At 43.8% G+C, this 25,320-nt stretch overlaps 1 protein-coding gene across 1 annotated transcript in view; it reads right to left on the reverse strand.

Moving 5' to 3' along the window:
* Positions 1 to 25,320, reverse strand: part of MEGF10 (multiple EGF like domains 10) — a 164,025-nt gene that overhangs the window by 17,054 nt on the left and 121,651 nt on the right. The window contains exons 10-17 of the mRNA XM_082724101.1: positions 23,284 to 23,458; positions 21,939 to 22,059; positions 21,041 to 21,204; positions 18,880 to 18,982; positions 5,581 to 5,727; positions 4,040 to 4,174; positions 3,381 to 3,509; positions 1,504 to 1,632 (exon numbers count right to left, since the gene is read on the reverse strand). Coding sequence (XP_082580227.1) covers positions 1,504 to 1,632; positions 3,381 to 3,509; positions 4,040 to 4,174; positions 5,581 to 5,727; positions 18,880 to 18,982; positions 21,041 to 21,204; positions 21,939 to 22,059; positions 23,284 to 23,458 — 1,103 coding nt within the window. The remainder of the gene's footprint in view (positions 1 to 1,503; positions 1,633 to 3,380; positions 3,510 to 4,039; positions 4,175 to 5,580; positions 5,728 to 18,879; positions 18,983 to 21,040; positions 21,205 to 21,938; positions 22,060 to 23,283; positions 23,459 to 25,320) is intronic.

Raw genomic sequence — 25,320 nt, forward strand, 5'->3', positions numbered from 1 at the left:
GTAGACCCAGATTTTAGAATGATAAATAATAACTTATAAACACTTTTCCCTAACGAGCTTGAAACCCTTTCAGCACACAATCTTGGCAGACTATGTGCAAGACAAGCTCTCTCCTTGCCAGCTCTTCCTTTCGAATCATGGCTCAAGGTCTACACCCCCTCCCATAAAGTTTTAAAACAGTTTTTCGGCCTCTTCACTAATTATATCCCCTAATTAGTATTCAACAAGAAGTGCCTAATTTCTGACCCATCTTTCCTTCTCAGCTCATTTCTGTGACTTAAAATTCTTTTATTATTAAAAATGTTTTAAAAGAATAAACTATATATTTTTATTAATAATAACCATAATTTGTGCTTTCCTGTCTTGTTTCCTTCATTCATTTGAAGGCAAGAGGGCAGAGAAGAGTCTTTTTTCCCCCGACAGTGCTGAGCTGTGGAGTACTTTGCACAGTACAGGCTATGAAGGCAAAAACCTCATACAAGAAGAAACAATGAGGACACTATGGGATATAAAATGGAAAAAAGAACTAGTGGCTCTTAGAGCAGCCTGGCAGCACCATGTGGAAAGTTGTCAGAAATGTGAATTCTCAGGTTCCACCCCAGACCCGGTGACTCAGGCACTCTGGGAGCAGGGCCAGCCGCCTGCATGTATAGAGCCCCCCGGGGGTTCCGAAACTCACTCAAGGAAACCTTCCCCAAGAGCACGAGTTATGTTAGGGAGGAGGGCTTGTCATCTTCACTGCCTTCTAGTCACTGTCACTTACCCTAACCTTTGTGCTGTTGGAATAAATAACAGGGTATACATTCATGGAACCACTACCCCAATGTGGAGAATTATATAGAACATTTTCATCACTCTCCATACACCTTCCCAATCAATTGACAGATCGATTTGTTTTTGATCTTCATATAAAAGGAATCACATGCTGGGCACCTGGGTGGCTCAGTCGTTAAGTGTCTGCCTTCAGCTCAGGTCATGATCCCAGGGTCCTGGGATCAAGCCCTGCATCTGGCTCCCTGCTCAGCGAGGAGCCTGCTTCTCCCTTTCCCACTTGCCCTGCTTGTGTTCCCTCTCTGTCAAATAAATAATAAAAAATAAATAAATAAATAAATAAAGGATCACATGGTAGAAACAGTAGATGTATGTGTATACACATATACATGTATATGTACAGACATGAACATGTATGTACAAATGATAGGGAGCTGGGTGCCTATAAACAGGGTCTGGCTGAAGGAGAGTTGGGAAAGGAGCCGCACACCACCACATCCAGCAGTGTTCCATCCTGACACAACATGCAGACAGAAAACCTGGACCTTGACAGCATCTAAACACACAGAAACATTTAAACGTCTAGCAGTCATCAGGGCAAGACCCTCCAACTCCAGGAGTCCCAGCTGAGCTCAGCTCAGGTGCGCCGAGGGTGAGCTGGCATCCTCCTTGGGTGTGGCTCCCCCCCTTCCCGCCCCCCCACCCCAGAGCCTCAGAAAGCCGGTTGCTTACTCTGGGTGCAGTAGAGACCCGTCCAGCCAGGAGTGCATTTACATTCGCCATCGTAGGCACTGCAGAAGGCCCCGTTGTGGCAGTTGCACGTGTGGATGCAGTTTGGGCCCCAGTGTGCAGGTGGACAAGCTGAAACCACAACACGCATGGAGAGTTCCGTTAGAGCCTGGGGGTCAGCACCCGGCAGAGAGAGCGCCGTCCTCCCACCCCACCTCCTAGCATGCGAGACGTTAGCAGCATCAGGACTCAGCAAGCATCGTGCCCCGGATCTGCCTGATGCCCAGAGGGCAATGCTGACCGCAACAGCAACCGTCACAACGGACACTGTATTCGTGGGCTGACTGCATAGTAAGGTGGGCAGAGCAACAATCATCTTGAGGGCACAGATTTAACTCCTTAACAAATAAATGCACATTGGGCTCTTATGTACCCAGCACTGTTCTAGACACAGAAGAGATAGCAGAGGACAGGACAAGGCCCAGACCACCCTCTGAAACCTTATGTTTTAGTAGGGAAGGCAGGCAGGCCAAAGAACCAACCAACCAACCAACCAGCCAGCCAGTCAACAGAGAAAACAGTGGCAACAAGTTCTATAAGAAAATAAAAAAGAATAGGGTAACAAGGGAAAAATGACCAGAGCTACTCCTTCAGGGAAGGCTTCTCTGAGGAGAGGACATTTAAGCATAGGCCAGATGGGGTAATTATGGGACTTGAGAGAAACTAAGGGACCCAGTGTCACGTAAGTCATGAACTTACCCCTCTACTCACTCTAGTGAGAGATTTGTTTTTAAACTGTATAGTTTAAGGTTTCAATTATACGTAAGCATCGGTTTATTCATAAAAACTCTTAATTGGATGATGTAGAAATAATAAAACAGAATCGTTGGGGGTCACCGACCAATGAAGAGCAGTAAGAACTTCAGATAAAGTGTCTGTGAAATTGTATAACATTATGGGGTAAAATGATTTGACTTACCAAAAACAAAACCCACAAAAGCCCTTTTTGTTTATACTGATGTTTCAAGAAAATAACTGCTTAAAATAAGGACCACCATTATGGGGCGCCTGGGTGGCTCAGTGAGTTAAAGCTGCCTTTGGCTCAGGTCATGATTCCAGGGTCCTGGGATTGAGCCCCACGTCAGGGAGCCTGCCTCAGCAGGGAGCCTGCCTCCCCACCTCTTTCTGCCTGCCTCTCTGCCTGTTTGTGATCTCTCTCTCTCTCTCTCTGCCAAATAAATAAATAAAAATATTTTTTAAAAAAATGAGGACCACCATTGGATCTACATGAGACAATGGATGTTAGCTGTGGCCACTGTGGTGATCATTTCATGATCCGTACACATCAAACCACCAAGTTGTACGCCTTAAGCTTATTTAGTGCTGTATGTCAATTACTTCTCAATAAAACTGGAGGGGAAAAAAAGAAGGACCATCTAGAATTTATATTTGGTTATCCAGTAGGGAATATGGCCCGATAAAAATAATATGTCTGAAGTAGTTTTACAAAATGGAAAAAAAAATCTCCCATGATTATGTGCATCATTTTTGCCCAAGAACACGGAAAAATAAATTGCTGGAACTTGAGGCCTGACATAAAACTGAGAATGGACTTTCTGAGTACAACACCCTCATTTCATAGACAAAGAAGCACTGAAAAGTAAATAAGCAAAATGTTACCTATTTAGATTCTTTCTGAGACATCATTTGGATTTAACATTGCATAGAGCTCTTAATGGGGAATAAAGCCACTTAAAATTAAAATAAGGCATATTATAATTATTCATATATTATTTCCTGATTATAGAAACCCTCATACTTCCATCCTAAGGAATGTGGAAACAAACAGATACACATGGTTGTTCTTGAGCAAGACTCACGTTGAGAGCAGTCACTGCCAATCCAACCTGGGTAACACTGACAAGATCGGTCAATGGGGTTACAGGTTCCATTGTTGGTACAGGTACAAACTCCAGCACAGTTCTTCCCAAATCTGCCACTGGGACACACTGTGAATAAGTTACAGGGTCAGTAATGCACAATTACATCTCAGCTCATGGAACTCCAGTCTTGGGGCAGGAAACGACTTTGAAGGTCATCTCCCCAGCTTCCCATTTCCTGGCTGCCGCCACTCAACAGCATCCCTCATCTTGAATGAGCTCATTTTAAGCAGACACATGAAGCCAAACATTCTTAGGAAGGGAAGGCATCCCAATCCAGGAGACATCATCACATTTCTAGAAATCTGACTTCATGGCTGCTCACTCAGGGAGCCAAAACCCTTCTTCCCTCTGTTGATTTTTCACGGGAGGCTGTTTCCAGTTAATACCAAAGAGTAGCACAGCTCAGAGAATATTCTGCCGAAGCAGGAAGCCAGCTTTTCAGAAGTTCCTAGTCATATCTGCAGAAGTTACAGACACAGTGCACCAGAAGGCATGGGGAGCTGAGAGCTGAAAACGTGTCCTCGGGCTCCGCCAAAGGCAGACTGTATGTGGTCGCCCACCACTGCATGCCTCTCCAAAACACTCGCACACCTTACCTTCATTGCAGAGGGCACCTGTGAAGCCAGGCAGGCAGTCACAGAGGCCCGTGATGTGGTGGCATGGCCCACTGCTGTGCACACACTGTGGGCATGTTTGACTGCAGCGATGCCCATAGAAACCAGGGGAACAGACTGAAAACAGATCAGAAATCAACAGTTATCATTCCTGGGATGTGTGTCTCAAATTCCACATCAGTCTCCAGTTACAGTTAGGGGTAAAAAAAATAATTTTTTAAAAACAATATTGAGAATTTTCCAAGTATAAAATCACCACCATGGAAGGAAGAAGGGCACTCTTTAATATTGAAAAGAAACTGCTAGACTGGATTACTCGAGGGCAGGCAAATGTCTCTGTCCTCTCAATTTTCTCATTTATGGTCCTACTTAACTCAAGGCATGACACAGAATGGAGGCTTGAAGAATTTTTGTTGAAGAAACAAATGAAAGGAAACTCAATTCTAAAATACCCCCCAAATACTCTCAAGCCATGTGTCAATCCTTTATTCTTTAAGAGTCATTACTGGCAATAAATAGATCTCCGGTCTGCATTTATTTATCTATCGATCGATCGATCAATCTATTTTAAAGATTTTATTTATTTACTTGACAGACAGAGATCACAAGTAGGCAGAGAGGCAGGCAGAGAGAGAGGGGGAAGCAGGCTTCCCGCTGAGCAGAGAGCCCCATGCGGGGCTCGATCCCAGGACCCTGGGATCACGACCCAAGTTGAAGGCAGAGACTTTAACCCACTGAGCCACCCAGGCGCCCCTCCAGTCTGCATTGAAAGGATTGTTCCTCCTCAACGTGATCCAGGTAAATGATGATGATTGAAAAGGGAGCAAGCAAAAAAATGCTACATAACTAAGTCCTTCTCAAGACATTCCTTGAATTTAAATTAAACAGGATGAATGCATAGAGTGAAGGAAAAAAAAGTAATTTAAAAAGTAGAATAAGGTATCTTAAAGTCATATACTCTTTTCTTGATTACATTTACTAAAAAATTTAGTAAAATCTTACGGATCCCTTCCTAACTTCAAGTCCTATTGACCTATGTCAACAGCCCCATTTTTAACTCCGCAGTGCTATTTTCCCCACAGCACTGGCTGTAAGTCTAATAGCACGATGTATGATTTGCCGCTAGGTTTGGCTGATGTTGACTTCTGGTAATTGAGGTAAGGCCAATGCCAAAATTGCTGAATCAAATATTTACAGGTCAATGGATTTCTGGAACACCATTTGTAAGATTTAAGGCAGGATCGAGAGATGTATCCCGATGATAATGCCAATGAGGCATTGAAATCATTACTGAGAAGGAATGGCTCTAACCCCATCTGTTAGGCTCATCCTGAAGGCTGGAAAGAATAAAGCTCTTGGGGAGTGCTATCAAGGACAGCCCTTTGAGAAACAGGGAGACCTAGTCTCTCTCCTCTCCCTCCCCTCCACTGAAACAGGAAGGCACCATGCGCTGAGAGGACAGGAGCCGCAACTCCTGGGGACTAACAAGGGAAGGCAGACATCGCCCCTCATGAGACACTTACTTCTCTGACAAGTGGTGCCTCGGAACCCCGGCGCACACTCACAGATGCCGTCGTCTGGGGAGCACGAAGCTCCATTTTTACAGTAGCAAGGCAGAGAACAGTTGGGGCCCCAGCGCCCCTCAGCACACACGCTGTCACAGTGGACACCTGAAACAACGCACACGAGCGAGGCTGAGTGAGAGGCAGGGAGCACAGGTGCCTCGGGGATGCAAAGTCCAGGACAAGGAGCATGGTCCTGGTCCCCAAGCTGAGCGATCCTAGGCAACCATAAGCGGGCATGGCGTAGGGTTTAAAATTCACTTACGTACATCAGTACACCATCATATTGCATAATCATTCATTGTGTCACCATAACATTAAAATAATCCCAGAATGATTTTCTATGGAGTCATAAAAGAGCAGGAATAAAACACCTTTGTTATATTGGTTTTCCTCTTTAAGGAGGAGGGAACAAATGGGAAGCCCAAGAGTTCTATTAAAAGCAAAATTTATCAAAAATATTTTATCATTGAAAACTTCCTCCCCCACCCCATTCTTCATCTTTACAGAGAAATGAACAAAGCGTAAAAAGAGAAAGAGAAGTAAAACAGTGGTTAAATTGTTTTACATAAAGAGAACCTTCCCCCTGGAGCAGACACCATCTTAAAACATTTTGATGATACATTGTAGAGGATGGAAAGATACACTCATCTGTGCCACTAAATTCCTCTTTAAAAATTTAACCTTACATCAGGCAGATAAAGGCAGAATATCACAACTGATGCTATTTATAGCTGTTATCGAAGTTATTGTTTATTACGATACTATATGTAGGTTTTTAACTCTCACCCTGGGAACAGAAACTCTAGAGCTATTCATGAATGAATAAATGCCTAAAGAAAAAACAAGGGGGGGGGTTACCAAAGTCCCCAAAATAAAAATAAAACCAGTTTGGGTTTTTTTTTTTTTTTTTTGAGGTAAATAGAAGTCTTTTTGGTATGTTTGTCTTTGAAATACAACAGGCACCTCTTTCTTGTAAGTCAGAATTCTCCGCAATTCAAAGACATGCTCTCTGCATTGAGAAGCAATGAGTTATAATTAGTAGTGAACCAGCGACGGCTGGCTTGAGACCAAGGGAAAACACAGGAAAAACAAGCACGTACACACTCCGGGACTCCAGAACGCTGTTAATACCCAGCACCAAGGAAGCTGAGAAAGGCATGTTTTGAATTACAGTTTTTGCTTCTGTGGCCCAAACCTTAAAACAGGTGCAGCCCCAAACCACAACGTGAACATGGCTAATTGGTACACAGTCATTTCTGCCGAGCCATAACTCCGCTTTGGTTCCCGTTTCTCTCCTTCCAAAAGTCTCCCCCTTAGTAAAGGCTGCTAAGTAGTCACAAAAGCGTACAGACCTCATTGTGTCTAGCTTGACCCAACAATAGATGATTATTTGAGCTTGCACTGCGGGCTGAAGGAGATCAGCCCTGTTATAAACTGACCAGGGTTTCGGGGTTTCCTATAGAATAAAATACAGAATTTGGGCCCATTGTGATTTTTTTCCCTTGACTTCACGAACATGTGACCGTTTTTTATTTTCCTAAAAACCTCTTTGAAAAGCTAAGGTGGAATGACATGCAAATGCTCTGCTCACCAAATGTGATTTACCAGCTATAGGGTTGTATCTGGTGTCTTGGCTGACGAGGCAAAGCATCAAACCTACTGAGGAATAAACCACTTCAAAAGGAGGCTGCAAACCTAAATTTTGTTTTGTGAGTCTGAAGGAGGTATCAACAAGGGTAGCCTGTTACAGGCTTCAGTCTGTTCAAATTCAGGTCCCGAGACCTGACCATAATCCAGAACTAGTTAATGACAGCCAGGATGCGGATACCCACTTCACAGACACTCAGACAACCCTGACCATTTGGGTTGGGAGCCACTCATGCAAATCCCAGTTAGGATTTTTGAGATGCTGAAGCTGAGTTAATCTGAAAATCATCCTGAAAATGAGTCCTCATTTCTGGCACCTTTTTGTGGGGTGGAAGCTTGAGGAAGGGGGGGAGTTAGCCATTCACAGCGATTTGGTTCATCAGCTTCTTGCCAAATCTCTCCTTCATATCAAAAAAATGCAGTGAAGCTGGAATGGAGCACACTTCAGGTCAAAATTATCTGCCACTTTTTTACATTATAGATTGCCATAATTTATATATGACCTAGCACATTCTCAATCAGAGCATGTTAAGAGAAAATGACTCCAGGGCAGATTGGCAAATCTGAATAAAGTGATCCTTTATTTCATATCTGACTTGTCTTCCCTAATAGGTTTGTCCAGCTGGATAACATAACCATCTGTCATAATCAGCTTTATCGAGGTAATTTTCATAGAGCAACAGGGCCCACGATAGAGCAAAGAGATCCATTACAATGATACGCTTGTTTCACATGATTTACCCATGATTTCATTTCCAGAGAATCACAGGGAATCCTAGAGATCATCTGTCAAATCTTCTGTCTCCGAACGTATAAGCATATTTCAACAGAACCTAGCTTACTTTTTAAAAATCTTTATTTCAGGATTGCAAATAAGTCTTTCCTTAAAAAGTAAATTATAATAATTCTATTATCAACTTCCCCTAAAAATCAATCCCTTAGGGTGCCTAGGTGGCTCAGTGGGTTGAAGCCTCTGCCTTTGGCTCGGGTCATGATCCCAGGGTCCTGGGATGGAGCCCCACGTCAGGCTCTCTGCTCAGCAGGGAGCCTGCTTCCTCCTCTCTCTCTGCCTGACTCTCTGCCTACTTGTGATCTCTGTCTGTCAAGTAAATAAATAAAATCTTTAAAAAAGGGGAGGTGAACCATGAGAGACTATGGACTCTGAAAAACAATCCGAGGATTTTGAAGGGGTTGGGGGTGGGAGGTCGGGGTACCAGGTGATGGGTATTATAGAGGGCACAGATTGCATGGAGCACTGAGTGTGGTACAAAAACAATGAATACTGTTATGCTTAAAATAAATTAAAAAAAATACTCAATCCCTTTTCTTTCTCCTCTACCATTGGTAAAAATAAATCATCATTTTTCAGATATTAATGCTTAATCTCTTTGTAGACTTTGTATATTTGAAGCTGCATTTTTTCCTCTTGCTGTCCCATTTCCTCCCTTTGTTACTCATCCTCTTCAGAGCTCTGTGCCCTCCTGTTATCTTTCCCTTCATCTTAAGAGTCAAGAAAAGATAAATTGATTATTGTTGAATTGTTACCTTCTCCAGAGAATACTTATATTTTAAGGGAATATACATGTAAGGAGCATAAGAAATAAATCTCTAATTGTGAAATACCTATCAGGCAGTGAGGCTCACAGAGGAGGTAACTGGGTAAGTGCTTCTCTAGGTTATACTGGTATACGGCTACTGATGTGACTTCTGTGTAAAGGTATTCCTGCAATAAATTTTTTTTTCAGGATAGGGAATTCTGAGTTTGCATTAACCATCTTTTTTTAGTGTGTGTGTTAATCCTAAATTATTTCCATCGATTTCACCTCAGTCTTTGCAAACTTGGCTGGTGTTCTCCAAGACATTTTTCTGTTTCCTTTTTTAATCAAAGACAGAAAAAATAATTCAACTTAATCAACATTCAAGGGGTCCAGTAAGCTATTGGCTTACTGGTAATAGGTTCTCTAAGAAAGACCTCCAGCTGTAGAATGACAACGGCCCTAGAATAAGCACCATTAACTCTGTCTGGGGATCCCAGTCAGAAAAGGAAATAGCTTCAGAAAAGCAAATAGCTTGTGAAGGTGGACAAGGGTTCCAAGCTGATGGAATGGTGTGTACAAGACCCTAAAGTCCAAGGAAGTAGCCAAAGTTGAGGACAGCCAAAACTGGGGTTAGAAAGAATGGGAAGGTCTCTGGGAAGCCAGTTCACATCATGCAGAGAAAGCCAAGACGGCCATGCTGTGGAGTGTGAGCTTCCCCCTAGGGGGTGACAGGGATGAAATAGACAATTAAGCAGGAGAAGCACATAATTAAATTTGTGGTTGGCAGGAGGGCAGAAGACAGTATGAGGAGGATGAGCCTGGAAGAGAGAAGGCTTGTGTCAGGTGGCTGTTGTAGGTCACACAGGTTAAAACAAAAAAAAAAAAAAAGATATACATGACAAGGTCTTAAACTGAGTCATTTGCAGTTGGAATCCAGAGAAGATAAATTCCAGAGAAACATAAGAGAAAATGGAGATGAAATATCTGTACCTATCCCCCACCCCATATTCCACAGAGGGCAATGAATGAATCCTGGCAGCTCCCTGAAAGCGAGATGGGGATTTTGCTCCCTACAGTGTTAAAGATATTATTAAAAATGGTGTTAAAGATTTGTTGAATGCATCAATAAGCTGAGTCTCTCTTTCCACCATGATATTCCGAACCATTTTCCAAGTGGATGGAGCAACGATATAATTCTCTTTTCCGAAAGAAGTGATGAGAAGCACAGGCAAACCAAGAAACCCAGCGTATTTCTATTCTGTGTGCCTAAAATGGTGACCTTTCCCATCTGAGGGGGTGGAAGTGTCTGCCTTGCTGATTTTGGAGAAGACAGACCTTCATGAGCTCGGGTCTGTGGTCTCTGTTTTTTAATGTTAGCCCAGATTACAAAGCAGAAAAATTATGGAGGCACCTTGAAGAAATTCTTTCGGAAGGTTTACTAAAGAACAGATAAAGGCTCTAATAGGAATTACTTCATGAAGCAACTCCCTAAGGTATTTGGAAGAGGGGACAAAACGGGAAAGGGGTATCTTTAAATTTGCAGAAATCTCTGGTTCAATGGAAGCATTTTTTTCCTGATAAACGTTCTAACGCTGATAAGGCGATCTGTGAGGGACTGTTTTTGCCAGGACCAAGGACAAAGAGCTCTTTGATAGCCTTCCCAAGTTGCTAGGCAATGGCTGAATGATCGTGATAAACTTCAGCTAAGCAGCTCTAAAGAAATGTTCGTGCATTTCATGCCTGATGCATTATGCCAGCAGCCTCAGTGTGAAACCAGCATTCACTAAGCATTTGTGATCGCATGAATGCGGTAAAAGAAATCATCTGGGGTGTCAGTACTTCTCCCTCTCAGAGATAGAACCCAAACTCCTCATCTTGCTAATTGTTCATATTTCTTCTGCCAGCACTGCAACCTTTGGGGGCATTAGTGAACGAAGGACATGATTTCAATTCAGTGTCTGGTTCCTGAGCAACAAGCTATGAAACACGTATTAGAACGAAGGGAGAGATTTGTTAATAATCATTGGGCTTGATGATTATAGAAGAGAAGAACCACAGTATAGAGTCATAAGACTTTTTCTGCTTTCCTAATCCTCTTGCTAACAAAGCGGCCACTTACTGTTGGCGTAGAGACATTATTCATTGGCGTCTCCACCAGTGCCCATGCAGGGTTGGCCCGAGAGAACGTGAGCTTCTGCAGGCTGGGGGCTGACAGTGTTTTCCCCTCGTGTTCTCGGTACCAGCCAGCACTGTGGCTGCGCACAACCCGGGAGACACTCGACAAAGGCTTGCTAAATTTTTCTATTTGGATGCATGAATTTTAAAGATGGATTTAAAAAAAAAAAAAAAAGATCTGCTTTCTAGGGATGACCAAGTTGAAAAAAACAACTTGAAAAGTCCTAGAAAGCATTGATGTTTGCATTTGCAGCTGCAAGACAAAAGCACCAGAAAGCATGACCTGCCTCACCCTGGACTCCCGGATAAAAGCAAACAGGACAGACTGCTAGACAGATGGGGAACTCGGGGAGCTTTGGCTGTTTCTGCAGCCTTTCTTTTCAGAACACAAGCCCCTTCCTCCACCGTCACCTCAGGGACCCCACATTCTGCTTTTGCTAAACTCCCTCCCCACAAAATCACATAGACCTACAAGGGCTCACTCCTGCATGAATGCTGTCCACCCTTCAATACCCTGGTTGATTGGGTGCATGCATGTTAATTGAAGCTCATTTGCGCCTGAATTTGGACTTTTATAAGTTACTGCACAATGAAAGGTAGTTTCGACCCTTACCATAACAACTCAGGTGTTATTAAGTCACATGAGAGATCACTTTGGGACAGATCAGTACCTATGTAGCAGTTCACTTGTTCACCTGGTTCTACTTGGAGTATTTGGGGAAATGCACAGAGGGGGCCATCCTTTGGGAGAGGGGCTGGGACCATTATAGACTTAGCTGTGCTTGCTGGGAAGAGCCAAAAAGCTGGGTTCAGGGTGCCTGCATGGCTCAGTGGGTTAAGCCTGTGCCTTCAGCTCAGGTCATGATCTCAAGGTCCTGGGATCAAGCCCCACATTGGGTTGTCTGCTCAGTGGAGACCCTGCTTCCTCCCCTCTCTCTCTGCCTGCCTCCCTGCCTACTTGTGATCTTTCTCTGTCAAATAAATAAATAAATTCTTAAAAGAAAAGAAAAGAAAAGAAAAGCTGGGCTCTTCTCAGAAACTTTCCTCCTTCTAACACACTCCTCCTGGCCAGATTCAGAGAATCACCCCACCCCTCCTGCTATTCTTCTGGCCCCTGCTACCCTCATCCATGGTTGCTAGTTCCTCTCCTTTTCCCACCATTCCTAGAGGTTGATTTGGTATCCTAATCTCTTTTCTCTTACTTTAGCATTTAACTCCCCAACCCCGGTATCAGTGTATCCTAAGCCTTCTGCCACTGGTTACAAGGCTTCTGTCATAGAAATTCTCCCCGGGACCCCTCCACCTCTTCAACAGTGAGAGTAAAAAGGCATAGCAGAGGCCAGTCTACAGACTGGTAACTATGTCCATGCACGGGTCACCAGTGCAGCTTTTGAAATGACAAACGAGGCCACCATGTAAAGTTGTGCAGGCTGTACACTGCACAAGAGCCCCGGGCCGCAGAGCAAAGGGAAGACGAAATCCAGCTTGCCCTTGACCTGCCAAGAAGTGCAACCTGAAAGATTTCCAGATCTTCTCCAAATCTGTACAAAAGGTGCTTTATGGGCTGGCAATGGCTCCATCCCCTTCCTCACTCACTCTCCAGGTTGTCATTCAGTAGGTGTGAGGTGGGGATGGGGAACACACAAGTTAAAAATATTCCCAGGTGACAGTGATCTTAGCCAGGGCTGGGAACCAGGCTGGAGATGACCTATGTCCCCACACAGCTGGAATAAAATCTTGATTAGCTCTCACGCCCAGTGAAGAGGTGTTCTGGCTGGCTGAAGTCAAGGCAGAAAGGAAGAAAAAACATCAGCATGTTTCTACTGTTTTGGGAAAATATTTATAAAGCATATTACCTCACTACTCTGGAAATACACATTCACACACACACACACACACACACACAACTAACTACATTTCATTGACATCAAGGACTTTAGAATAATCATTTTGAAAAGCCAGTCTCATTTTATAGCAGTGTGCATGTGTGTGTGTGTGTGTGTGTGCCTGCGTACATACACGTGTGGGCTCATATGTACGTGGGGAGAGGTGTGGGAGAAGGCGCCCAGGACGCAGCCTATATTTTGGACGGTGTTTCAGTTTCCTGCCCATTTTTTTCAACTGCAATCTGCCTCTTTTTGATAAAATAGTCGAATGGCTAAAAATAGCTATATAGTAAGGTTTTAAATAACTGTATATAATAAAAGTGCCTGTCTTTTTTTAATGGTACATTTCTTTTGGAAATAGTAACTGGGATATCAGAGGCAACTTTTGCTTTGGGTAATCTGTATGGCAGTACCTTTTGAAAACCTGTTTTAGAACCAGGTAAAATGGAACGGTCGATGATAGAAATAGAGTCTCAGTTCCTTTAGGAAAGAAAGACAGTCCAATGTCAGAAAACACGGTCAAGTCAGGAGGAGTGGTGGATGAGCCCCGCGGTGAGAAAGCAAGCTGATTTCCTTAGTGTATCAGGTTAGAAGATGATTTCCTCAGTTGAGGTATGTCATTTTCTTTTCAAAGATTTTATTTATCCATTTGAGTGAGAGAAAGCATGAGAGGGGAGAAGGTCAGAGGAAGAAGCAGACTTTCTGTGGAGCTGGGGGCCCAAGGTAGGACTCAATCCTGGGACTCCAGGATCATGACCTGAGCCAAAGGCAGTTGATTAACCAACTGAGCCACCCAGGTGCCTGAGGTGTGTCATTTTCTTTGTAAAGAGGAATAAAGCTCTCCCAACCCTTATCTCTGGCTCTAAAAACAGAGGTCTGATGAGCATCCCCCGCCACACTGTCCTCCATGACCTTGCATTGTTGGTGACTCTGTGCCTTCTTATTGATTTGTCAGGGGAAGAGCCCCGTTAGACTCTTGTTGTTAGACTACACCAAAACCTCACTGTTACCCCAATGTTATTACCCTTTCCAGTGATACCGCACATTTCAGCTACAGCACTCTCAGCAACAGGGAGGAGAGGAAATGGAATCATTGACTTCCCCAGACTCATGTTATTTATCTGTCCTGGCATCTGATATCCAAATGCAAAGCCAAGGCTTTCTTTATGTGGAGAAAGATTCTTCTGAGGTACTTCCTCAAAAACAAGTTTGTTGATGAAAAATTATGAGTCTATCCAGTGTTGACAATGAAATGGCGCTCTATGTAAATAACACAGGGTCCCCTCTTCTTTCCTCTTGGGAAAATGAGCCAGTTCTTGATCCAGTTGGTGGAGGGTTTTTGGAACGTTCATAACCTTCTTCTCCTTGATGTACGTTTGCATATACCTAGTGGTACTGTGAATGTGGGGAATGATTTCTCTTTAAAAATTTCTTGGGGTGGTCTTAGACCCTCAGAGATCAACAGCCTCCAGAAAAATGAGACAATAGGGCCATGAAGCAAAGAGACATGGGGCTGATAAGTAAAGAGCAGCTTGAAGCAGCAGAGTGTCTTCCCCTTTGGAGAAGCAGACCAGTCACAGATGGACAGAGTATTACAAGATTATGCTGTGTGACAAAGTCACTGCATTCCCGCAGGAGCTCCATAGGTCTAAGGCCAGATGGGGTAATTTGTCTTACCCCACGACCCAGACTGTGGAATGCAACAAACACATTTTCTGGCTGGCTTCAGGCCAAATCATATCTCCTGCTTTTCTCATGTAGACACGAGTTTGCCTTTCACAGTCTGGCTCTAAATCATCAAAGCAGGTAGATACTTGAGGAGTGACTGGTGTGTTCAGGAACACCTCACTTTTCCTCTGTATTCATAAAACAAAAGGAGATTTGGTGGAATGTGGTCCAAAACAAATGATAGGACTTCTCTGTTAGAAAAGTTCTGAATTTGCCAGGGGGTTCAAAATGCCTTCTCTTCATTGTAATGATGGAGAACTTAGTACTGGTCATTTTATTTGAGTAGTCCAAGCATGCTAAGGAAGTCACAAAATCTGGTTTACTCTTAGTGTGATGATGCAGTTTTAACATTTAGCAACTGAGAGCCACATGGAAACATGGGGAGGTGGAATCTCACACTGTGAGGTCAGAGTTATCTTAACTTTTGCAGGTCAAGGAGAAACTGGAGGGCAGAAGAGTCCTTGTGTCTATGGGTAACTTCTATTGACAGGAAATAAAGTCCATTACCCCAGCCTTGGTGTTCTTACCCAGGTAGCTCTCAGACACAGGAAATCAAGCACATGACAGTTCATCTCAGTTTACTCCTGTCAGAAGCCAAAGGCAGCTCTCAACAAATTCCAAAGGACTGAGAGACACTGACAAAGAGGTCCCTGATGACATTTTCTGTTCAAGAATCTGAAGACATGTATTGCCAAGTTAGCAGTAATCCCCATATTGATCTATAGACTCATTCCTCATTAAATCCACCTTGCTTCTTCACAGGAATTGATATGTTCACCCTAAAATTCATATAGAAATTCAAGGGACCCGGGATGGCCCAAACAATCTTGAAAAAGAAGACCAAATTGAAGGATTCACACTCCCCATATTTCAAAACTTTCTATAAAGCTATAGTAATCAAAACAGCATGATACTGGCATAAGGATATGTATCAGAGGAGCAGAAGTGAGAGTCCAGACATAAACGCACTCACACATGTGGTCAGTTGATTTTTTGCAAGGGTATCAAGACCAATAGAGGTGATGGGCGGGGAGGCGGATGAATGATCTCAGGACATAATGCTGGAACAAATGGTAATCAGCATGTGAAAGAATGAAGTCGGACACTTATCTCACACCATATATAAAACCAAACTCAAAATGGATCAAAGATCTAAATGTAAAATCTAAAACTATAAAATGCTTAGAAGAATGAATACACAGATATAAATCTTTGTGACCTTGGACTAGCCAATGGTTTCTTAGATTTGACACCAAAAACATTAGCAGCAAAAGAAAAAAACAGATAAACTGAACTCCATCAAAATAAAAACTTATTCTGTGGAAACAGACTCATGAAGAGGGTGAAAAAAGTAATATACAGAATGGGAGAGAATATTTGCAAATCATAGATCTGATAAGGAACATACATATAAAATACTCCACGTCAATTATAAAAATACAGTGACCCAATTAAAAAATGAGCAAAGTGTCTGAGTAGATAGCAGAAATACAGATGGCTGGAAAAAGATATACAGATGGCTGAACTAAATACAGTAGACGTTCAACATCATCCTTTATTAGGGGAATGCAAATCAAAAACTCCATGCAATAACATTTCACACCACTTGAATGGCCAGAATAAAAAAGACAGATAATAAAAATTTGGGGTGAGGAGACAGAAACCTCACACATTACTGGTGGGAGTGGAAAACAGTACAACTGTTTGGGGGAACAGTGTAGCAATTCTTTAAAAGATTAAACTTGGAGTTATCACACAACCCAGCAATTGCACCCCTAGTTTATATTCCAAACTTACACATCCACACAAAACTTTGTACGTGAATGTCCTTAACAGGATTTTTCAAAATAGCCATTAAGTGGAAACAACCTAAATGCTCATTAACTGATGAACGTTTAAATAAAATGTGGTCTACATATACCATGGAATATTAGTCAGCAGTCAAAAGAAATAAAGCACTGATAAATGCTCCAGTAGGAATGAACTTTGAAAACAAGCCAAGAGAAGGAAGCCAGTAGCCAAAGACCACATATTGCATGAATCTATACAGTATCAGAACAGGCAAATCTATAGAGACAGAAAGTAAATTAATGGTTGCTTAGGTTGGGGCAGGGGAGTATGCCTAGTGGTGAGTTGGGCGTAAATGAAGAATAACTGCTAATAAGTACAACTGGAATTTATTTATGAGGTGGTGAAAGTCTTCTAAAAATGATAGTGATGATGGTTGTACAATTCTTTGACTATACTCAAAACCACCGGATTATACAAATAGGTGGATTCTATAGTATATCTTCCTCTCTCTCTCTCTGCCTCTGCCTCTCTGTCTCTTTATATATAAATGCATATTTATAAACATATTCATATATACTCTCACTCTCCCTAGGTATGTATAGACACATATAAACATACACATATACACATGTGCACATATATGAAGAGGTTGCAGTTTATCAGCACTTATCACCACAGTCCTCTCATATAATTCTCAGAAGTCCTCATTCATGCTCAGAATTAATCTCAGCCTAACTGTCCTTTCCCTCCGCACATTTTGGAAGAAGTCTGCACACAGTCTGTGCAGTCATGACAGGAGCTGGAGATGCAGTGGGAGGGCATTAGTGCAAATCCTGTCTCTCCCATTTACTGACCCTGGGGCCTTGATCGACACTCAACTTCTCTGTGCCTCAGTTTGTTCATCTGCAAAAAGGACAGAATGATATTTTCTATCTCACAGAGTTGTTGCAAGCCTGCCGTAACCCTTCAATAAACACTACTTATTTTTATTCCTCTGTTCTTATTTTCATGCTTTTTTGCTAAGAGGTAAGATCACCCTGACTCCATAATTTCCTAAATGTCCCATTTCTGGCATTGGAGGCATAAGATTCTCCTCTGAAAGACCTATCTTCTCAAAACATGAACCATCACTACAGAGGACACTTGGCTTGTTACTACCAGTTTCTCTTTTAGAAGACATGTCAAAATAAAAACAAACAAAAAAAAGCAAAAACAAACAAAAAAAGAAGGTAAGTCAAAAACCATTTTGGAAGATAGGGAAGCACCATCAGTATGGAAATAGTTGCTTCCTACAAATCTCCCTCTTTCTTCTGAATATAGATACACATATATTTAGATATAAGTACAACAAATACAAATACACAACCAAACATACACATACACAAATGACTAAGAATGAGAATCTTAAAAGGGAGTTTGGGTTCATTTAACCACCTATAACACGCACCCAAGTTTCACAGTACTTGACTCTCAATTGGTGTATTAGCAGCCAACATTTTCTTTTACTTTCAGAAGAAATCGCTCATAAATAGACCCAGTCTACTCATCCCCAAGTTCAATAACTTTCTTGGTGCATTTCCATTTGTAATTTTTCTTTTTTTTTATTTTTAAAGATTTTATTTATTTATTTGACAGGCAGAGACCACAAGTAGGCTGAGAGGCAGCCAGAGAGAGAGAAGGAAGAAGCAGGCTCCCTGCTGAGCAGAGAGCCCGATGCGGGGCTCGATCCCAGGACCCTGGGATCATGACCTGAGCTGAAGGCAGAGGCTTTAACCCACTGAGTCACCCAGGCGCCCCATCCATTTGTAATTTTTCTAAACAAGCATTTAAAATTCCATTCATTTTGTAAGGTTTTGTTTTTATTTTTTAAAATAGGCTTGACTTCATGAAAAAAAACAAAAAAGCAGGACCCCAATTTGCCTGAGCATTCAGTGCCCTCTCCTGAGTCTGTTTATCATGAGCAAAAACAGGGTTCATTTTCTAGTCTGATAAACTTCCTAGCTGGAAACGTGAAGCCCTATAAATAAGGAGAAACCTCCACCTTGTGGCTACAAAACTGATATTCGATCATACTATGAATTTTTATGACTTAAGTATTATTATAAGAAAAAGAAAGTTTTAAAACTTTCATGTCTAGCAATGAATATTTTAAGATGGCATATTAACCATATTAATATTAATACTGAATATTTTTGCCTCACCAAGATGAACTTAGTTATGTTCTTATGGTTTCTTTCCATCATACTTTCCTCAGTGCTCCAAAATGTCACAGAAACCTTGCTAGGCCCTTCAAGCCATTCACACATCCCCAGTTACTGAATTAGGTCTCATGCTGATATCTCTTGGGTAAAAATGTGACCGTTTTCACCGGAGGTTTTATCATTTCTTCTTCCCTGAAAAGGTGACCTGGGTGTGCTTCTCTAAAGCAGCAAGGAACAGCACTTGGTATAAGGTGGTACGTTTCCCATTTCAAGCAGTGGTCCCTGGCTCACCTGACCATCCGGGGAGGCAGCGGCAGTGGCCCGTCGTGGAGTGACAGCCATCTGCATGGCTACAGTCACAGCGCTCTGCACAGTTGAGCCCATACGTGCCATCCTGTGTGGAAGACAGCGACAAGGTCATGGAAACCCACAGTGAGATGATGGGGACCTCAGTCAGCCACCTCAGATCCAGGACCCTTCTCTCCCAAGCACCTCTCAGCGACAACATTATAATCCCCTCTTGCCATCTCTGTCTTTCCCCAAATGCAGGCAATGGTGCTTTAAAACAATTCAGACTGTAATTGATGTCTAAGGTAACAGTTGGTCCTATGAATGGTGAAGCCAACTGATATGCACACATGCAAATATATGTAAACATGCTCATTAATTAACAGAATCTTTTGTGTCTTATCATAAGTCACCGCTTATAACGAAATAGTCTTTTGCTCCTGAAGACTTTTATAACATGTTCCTTGTAGGGCACGCTACTCATTAAGCTCTAAAATTAAAAGAAAATCATAGCGCTAATTGAAGTTCATGTCTGCAAACTTCCAATGCGATACGAAGAACCATTAGGAGAAGTGAAAATCTTCTGTTGCTTTCCCCAGTCAATACCCTCCTTTCCATGAGGAAGTGTCAAGGACGTGAGTATTCTGATTCGAGATCCCAAGGAAGACTGGAGTACTTGCTGGCACGCAGTCCTCCCTGGTCTGTTCCCAGGCCTGAATGTTTTCAGGTGCCCATCCGTTTCGGTCCAGCAGAGACGACACCCTTCACGCATGTAATCGTTTAGTTTGTGGGAAAGGAATGGAAAGCTCTGCACTTAGCAACACTGCCCTTTCATGCCAGGTCCTGACAAGCTGAGGGAGGACACTATAAACCTTCAGGCGGTACATAGAAACCCACGGCAACGATGCTGAAAACCAGCATAAAACAGGTGGTGGGTATCTGAGAGCACCATCATTTCACTACAATTTACTACAACTAAAAAAACTTAAAAATAAAAAAAATTAGGCTCCACTAATGTTTGCTGGGGCTTTGCCACCATATGAGCTACTTAAACCAGCAGCAGACTTCAATGAATTTTCTAAAGCATCTTACACACACACACACACAGGGCAAGACTGTGCCAGGTGCTTCTGTTTACCTACCATCAGACTGTGAGTGAAAGGTGCTCTTCAAGCCTGTCACAGAGCACTGATAATTTGTTCACTGGTGGATGAGAGGCAGCAAAGCTAACTGAACTCTTTCCCAGGGGTTTGGAGGGCACATGAGAGCCCAGGGGGGCGATCCTCTCTAGTTGGGAAATGGGTTGTACTTGATGAAGTGGAAGCCCAGGGGAAAACTGCTCCCACCACAAGGGGCCCAGTTCTGAGGGTCATCTCGCCATCTCTCCTGGGGGCAAGAATGCACATCGCTGAGATAACGCTTAATGCCTTAGGATGAAAGAAGTGAGATAGGAAGAAAGAGTCATGAAAAAGAGGGCAAGAAACAGGCCGCGGGCTTCAGAGGAAGAAAGAGAAATCATCACGTTACCACAGAACATGTGTCCCACTTGCAGCCTCTGTCTGCCTTGCAGTGGGACAGGGTATGAGATTTACAGTGACGACTGCCTCCAGAGTAGGTCAGGGGAGTGGAGCCAGCATAGAACGAGGGAAATCTTTGGAGATTCTTGTGACTTGAGATGCACTTGTGTTTAACAGACGGCTGTTTCTAAACCTCTCACCACCTCAATAAGCATTTCTGCGACACTGGTCACCACCCCCTTTCAATCCTCTGCCACTTTCCCGCCCTGAGACGGAAGGATTTCCATGATAATGGAGATACGATATTTGGAGAGTTGACAGGCAGAAGGCTGGGTGGTTGACTGGCTACCACGGAGACATGGGGCTATAGGAACGGCGGTGGGCCGTGGGGGGTGGGGAGCAGGGAACCAGGCAGGGATGAAGGGAAAGAAGGGAGGGCTTCTCGCGGAGTTACCTAACCAATTTCCTTGTCTATCTCTCCTCTGATCTTATGTCCGATTTGACTTCAAAGACCTCAGTTCTTCTGAGGGTTTCGTTGGGTTCACACATGCATGCCTGACACTGGGGACATTGCAGCAGTGAGCAGATACTCTGCCCTCAGCAACCCCCCCCATGCCTTCCCAGCTGGGGCGCTGGCTCTGTCATACCTGGCAGGGGAGCTCACACTTCTCCCCACGCCAACCAGGTGCACACGTGCAGGTCCCATCTTGGGTGTTGCAGGCTCCCCCGTTGAGGCACTGGCAGGTCAGGTTACAGCTAAAGCCCCAAGTGCCGCTGGGACAGCTGATGGAGCAGTGCACACCGTGCCAGCCTGCAGCAACAAGAACGCCAGAGTGTGGAGGAAACAATGGTGCACATCAGGGCCCCCAGGCCCAGCATAGAGAGCAGGGGTGATGCCGAGAGGCGCCTCCATCAGCAACAACCCAAGTACCCAGAATCCATCTGTGCTATATATATGATCGGTCAAAGATGCCAGGAGCAAGAGGCACCGCTGGGCTACTGGGATAAGACAGGGAGCAGGGGCACCTCTAAGGTGTGGCGACAAGCCATGCAGAATGCTGAGTGTTGCTCTGCTCAGGAAAGTGAAATATCTATATGGGAGGCTAAAGGAGGGCATGTGTTTGAAAGAGCAACCCTACCTTTAAAGCAAACCCAGTGGGCCATGGACATGAATTTCCAGGACCCTGCCTGTTGCAGCAACTAGAGAGAGACACATTTTGCTCTTTGCCTAAAATTGGCGCTTGGCTGCATTTCTTGGTGCGACTCCAGGCCAATTTCGGGACATGGCTGTATGTCTGCTTGCTCACTTTAACCCAAAGCCCACAGACTCCCAGACTTTGGGAGCTGGCAGCAACTTCGGAGATCCTACATGAGTCCCTTTCCTTGGCTCACAAATGTAGGAGAACCCACCCTGGATGAGGGGCTGGCTGATTAGACGCTGAACATTGGCACCCATGGAGCTAGAACCCTAGAGGAGGTTTCTTCCCTGTGACTTTAGAAGGTAACAGAATGAAGAGTAGAGAAAAGACTCATTCACCCACTTACCTGCCTTGCAAGTACAAGACCCATCTACAGGTGAGCAGAAAGCATCGTTCTTACAGCCACAGAGAGAGGAACAGTTTATTCCATAGGTTCCCAGTGGGCATGCGATAGAGCAGTCAATGCCCTAGACAGGCACAGAGAGGAAAAGGCATGCAATTTTACTGCATGAAATAAGGCCAACACAAACAAACAAAAATACATCTTGGCACTGCTAATTATATTCCCTGTCTAATTTTAACACTTGTATTTTTTTTTAATTGTTAAATGTCCCCAGCATACAAATTTTAAAGATTCAAGGGCAATGCTAGCTGGCCTGTTTAGGATTCAGTATTAAATGGGACTCAAAAAAGCCTGCTGCTTTCATGAGCTTCTCCTTCTAGTAAATACAAAAAACCCTTGTCCCTGCTCAGACAAGCAGATACAGAACAATAAACTATCAATTACAGCCAATAAATAAATAAGCATAAATATAAACTATAGATTAAATTGCAATGCTTCCTAGCCTTCTTTGAATAATATGTAAAATGATTAGTGGGTGAGGCAAAGCAACAGAACACATACCACTTACAGCATGATTCAATTTATTATCTGACAATAAGCCTAAAACATAGAAGTAGATTATTAAGGATGGCTGGAGGTCATCTTCTTTCAAAACAGAAGAGACTTGGGGTGCTGGGGTGGCTCAGTCGGTTAAGCATCTGCCTTAAGCTCAGGTCATGATCCCAGGGTCCTGGGATCAACCCTGCCTTGGGCTCCCTGCTCAGTGGGGAGTCTGCTTCTCTCTCTGCCCCTCCCCCCTGCTCATGCTCTCTCTCTTTCTCCCTCTCAAATAAATAGGTAAAATCTTTAAAAATAAATAAAAATAAAAACAGAAGAGACTTAACACAGGCTAAATGAAGGGCTCCACCGAAGAATAGTGATATAGGTTAGAAAAACCTGTAAAAGATTCCCTCAACTCTAAGTCTTTATTACCTACTCACCCCCACATTTCACACTCTGGAATAATTATCAACATCTTCATTGGTTAATCCTGTCTTCTTTCAAAGGAGAGAAAATAATCAAGACTAACCCATTTTCCTTTATTTTTTTTCCCCCATTTTCCTTTAAAACAAAAATTCCTAACCTGTAGTTCAGGAATCCCAGAAACTAAGGGAAAATTCTGCCCGGTGGGCGCATAGGCAATAAGGTATTTCCTTATGTTTCTTATTAGTGCTTTTCATTCTCTTTCTAGGTAATGATGTGACAGATCTTAGTATATTCCCTGTACTTGAGGAAAGGTCCTATATGGTATATGGTGTCAAAACGCTCCTCATCGTACGCCGCGTCGCCTTCCTCCAGAGCCACTCACTTTGAATCCTGGGGCACAGGTGCACTTCCCGGTCACACTGTCACAGTCAGCCCCATTTTGGCAGTTGCAGATCTGCTGGCAAGCTTCCCCGAAGAATCCAGGAGAACACGTCTCATTGCAGTAGAGTCCTGACCAGCCCGGCTTGCAGGCACACTCTCCAGACATGGGGTGACAGCTGAGAGACACGGATGAAAGGAGAAAGTCACTCCCGGGTGAACATGACACCCAGGGCCCATGCAAATGTTGCTTCAGCCATGAGCAATGAATGGGTGGGTAATTCCATGCACAATAATTTAAACTTCGTTCCCAGGCTTGCTATGATTTAATTAATTGGCTGAAACCCGACTGGTACCACAGAAATGCGGCGTGAAATCGGCATCATGCTCTAACCGGAAGACTATTACAATGGCTTCCTTTTGTCTGAAACTCATTATGATCTTTATAAGTTGAAAGCACTAATTCAGCCATAGGTCCCCTAGATGAGAGGGTTTAAAGAACGACCCTGTCCAGTGCACGACACCAAAGTGGTGAACCAGGGTTTTATGTCCAAGGAACTCCAAAAGCAGCGGACCTTCCTTGCCTGTTTCTGTTCTCCATACCTGCTGGCAGAGCAGCTGTCTCTACCTGAGGCAGCTGCCGCAGGGACTGGCCAGGCGGCCAGCTGTCACTCTGGAGCAAACGGATACATCAGCTGCGCTGGGAGGCACGCATTAGTGAGGCTGACACAATAGGACACTCTGTGGCACTCAAAACACATGTGCTTCTCACCACAGGAATATCTCAGCAATCAAACTGGCTCTGTTCACAATCGGAAGGCTGTGGAAGACCGTCTCTTCCACCCCTGGTGGAGATAAACCCTTCCTGGTAACTACAGCCCACAGCAGAATCCACTGCCTCATCCGGAACTTTGGTAAGGGACTCTCATCCAGAGACAATCCATGGATTTTCAGTCTTAGAGAGAATGATTTGGGGGAGAGGAGGAGGCGGAGATGGCACAACAGCTCTCCCACTGCCTGGGTACCTCAGTGAAAGCACACAGCCCCTGAGGCCTGAAGTCCTAGTCCGTCAAGGGCCGGTCTCTGCCACACCCCTGTGGGGAGGATGGCTTGTTCCTCTGCTGCAACTAAGTGCCGACAGGCAAAAGACAAGGCATCCAGCACAAGCGTTATTCAGGGAACACGCTGTGAAGAAATACCCAAGTGCCACTCCATATTTAACATGGTTTCTTGGGTATAGAAGATTTGGATTTGAGGGACACCTGGGTGGCTCAGTTGGTGAAGTGTCTGCCATCAGCTCAGGTCATGATCCCAGGGTCCTGGAATCGAGCCTAATGTTGGGCTTCCTGCTCAGCAGGGAGTCTGCTTCTCTCTCTCTCTCTCCCTCTGCCCTTTCCCTGCTCATGCTCTCTCTTTCAGGCTCTCTCAAATAAATAAATAAAATCCTAAAAAAAGAAAAAAGGTTTTGATTTGAAAGGCAAGGGTTTGTCTTGGATCTCCTTAGACCTAATCAGATCTACTCGTGTGCTCCCAATCCTTGAGCAAACACTGGGCGCCTTCATCTCAAACTTAGGCCTGTCAAATATCGCGTCTTAGTTCTTCTGGTCCTTTGTTCCTCCGTGTTTACTCTCAGTCACCCCACTGGAGCAGTGGTACCACCAACCACTCAGCTGTTTAAACCAGAAACCTCAGTTATTCCTGGGAACTCCTCCCTCATTTCCCAGATCCTCTTTATCCCTAGGACCTAAGAGCTGGCCTCCACCCCCATGTCTCCGTCCACACCAACACCACACTACCCGACACTGAGGCTGGGAAACCAGGCTGGCCTTCTGTCTTGCAGCCTCTGCACTCACTCAAGCCCTGTCACCTAAAAAGTAGATGCTCTCCTATCATTCTCATTAAATATCTTCAAAAAATCCCCACTGCACTGGGAATAAAATCTGTGCTGTCTAACACAGCTATAGTGACTGTGTTCTTTGTTGTCTAAACCAGGACGTGAAGAGGGAGTTTTTAGGACTACAGCCCCTAATCCAAAGAGTCC

Source organism: Mustela nivalis (assembly GCF_964662115.1).
Source record: "Mustela nivalis genome assembly, chromosome: 3".
NCBI lineage: Eukaryota > Metazoa > Chordata > Mammalia > Carnivora > Mustelidae > Mustela > Mustela nivalis.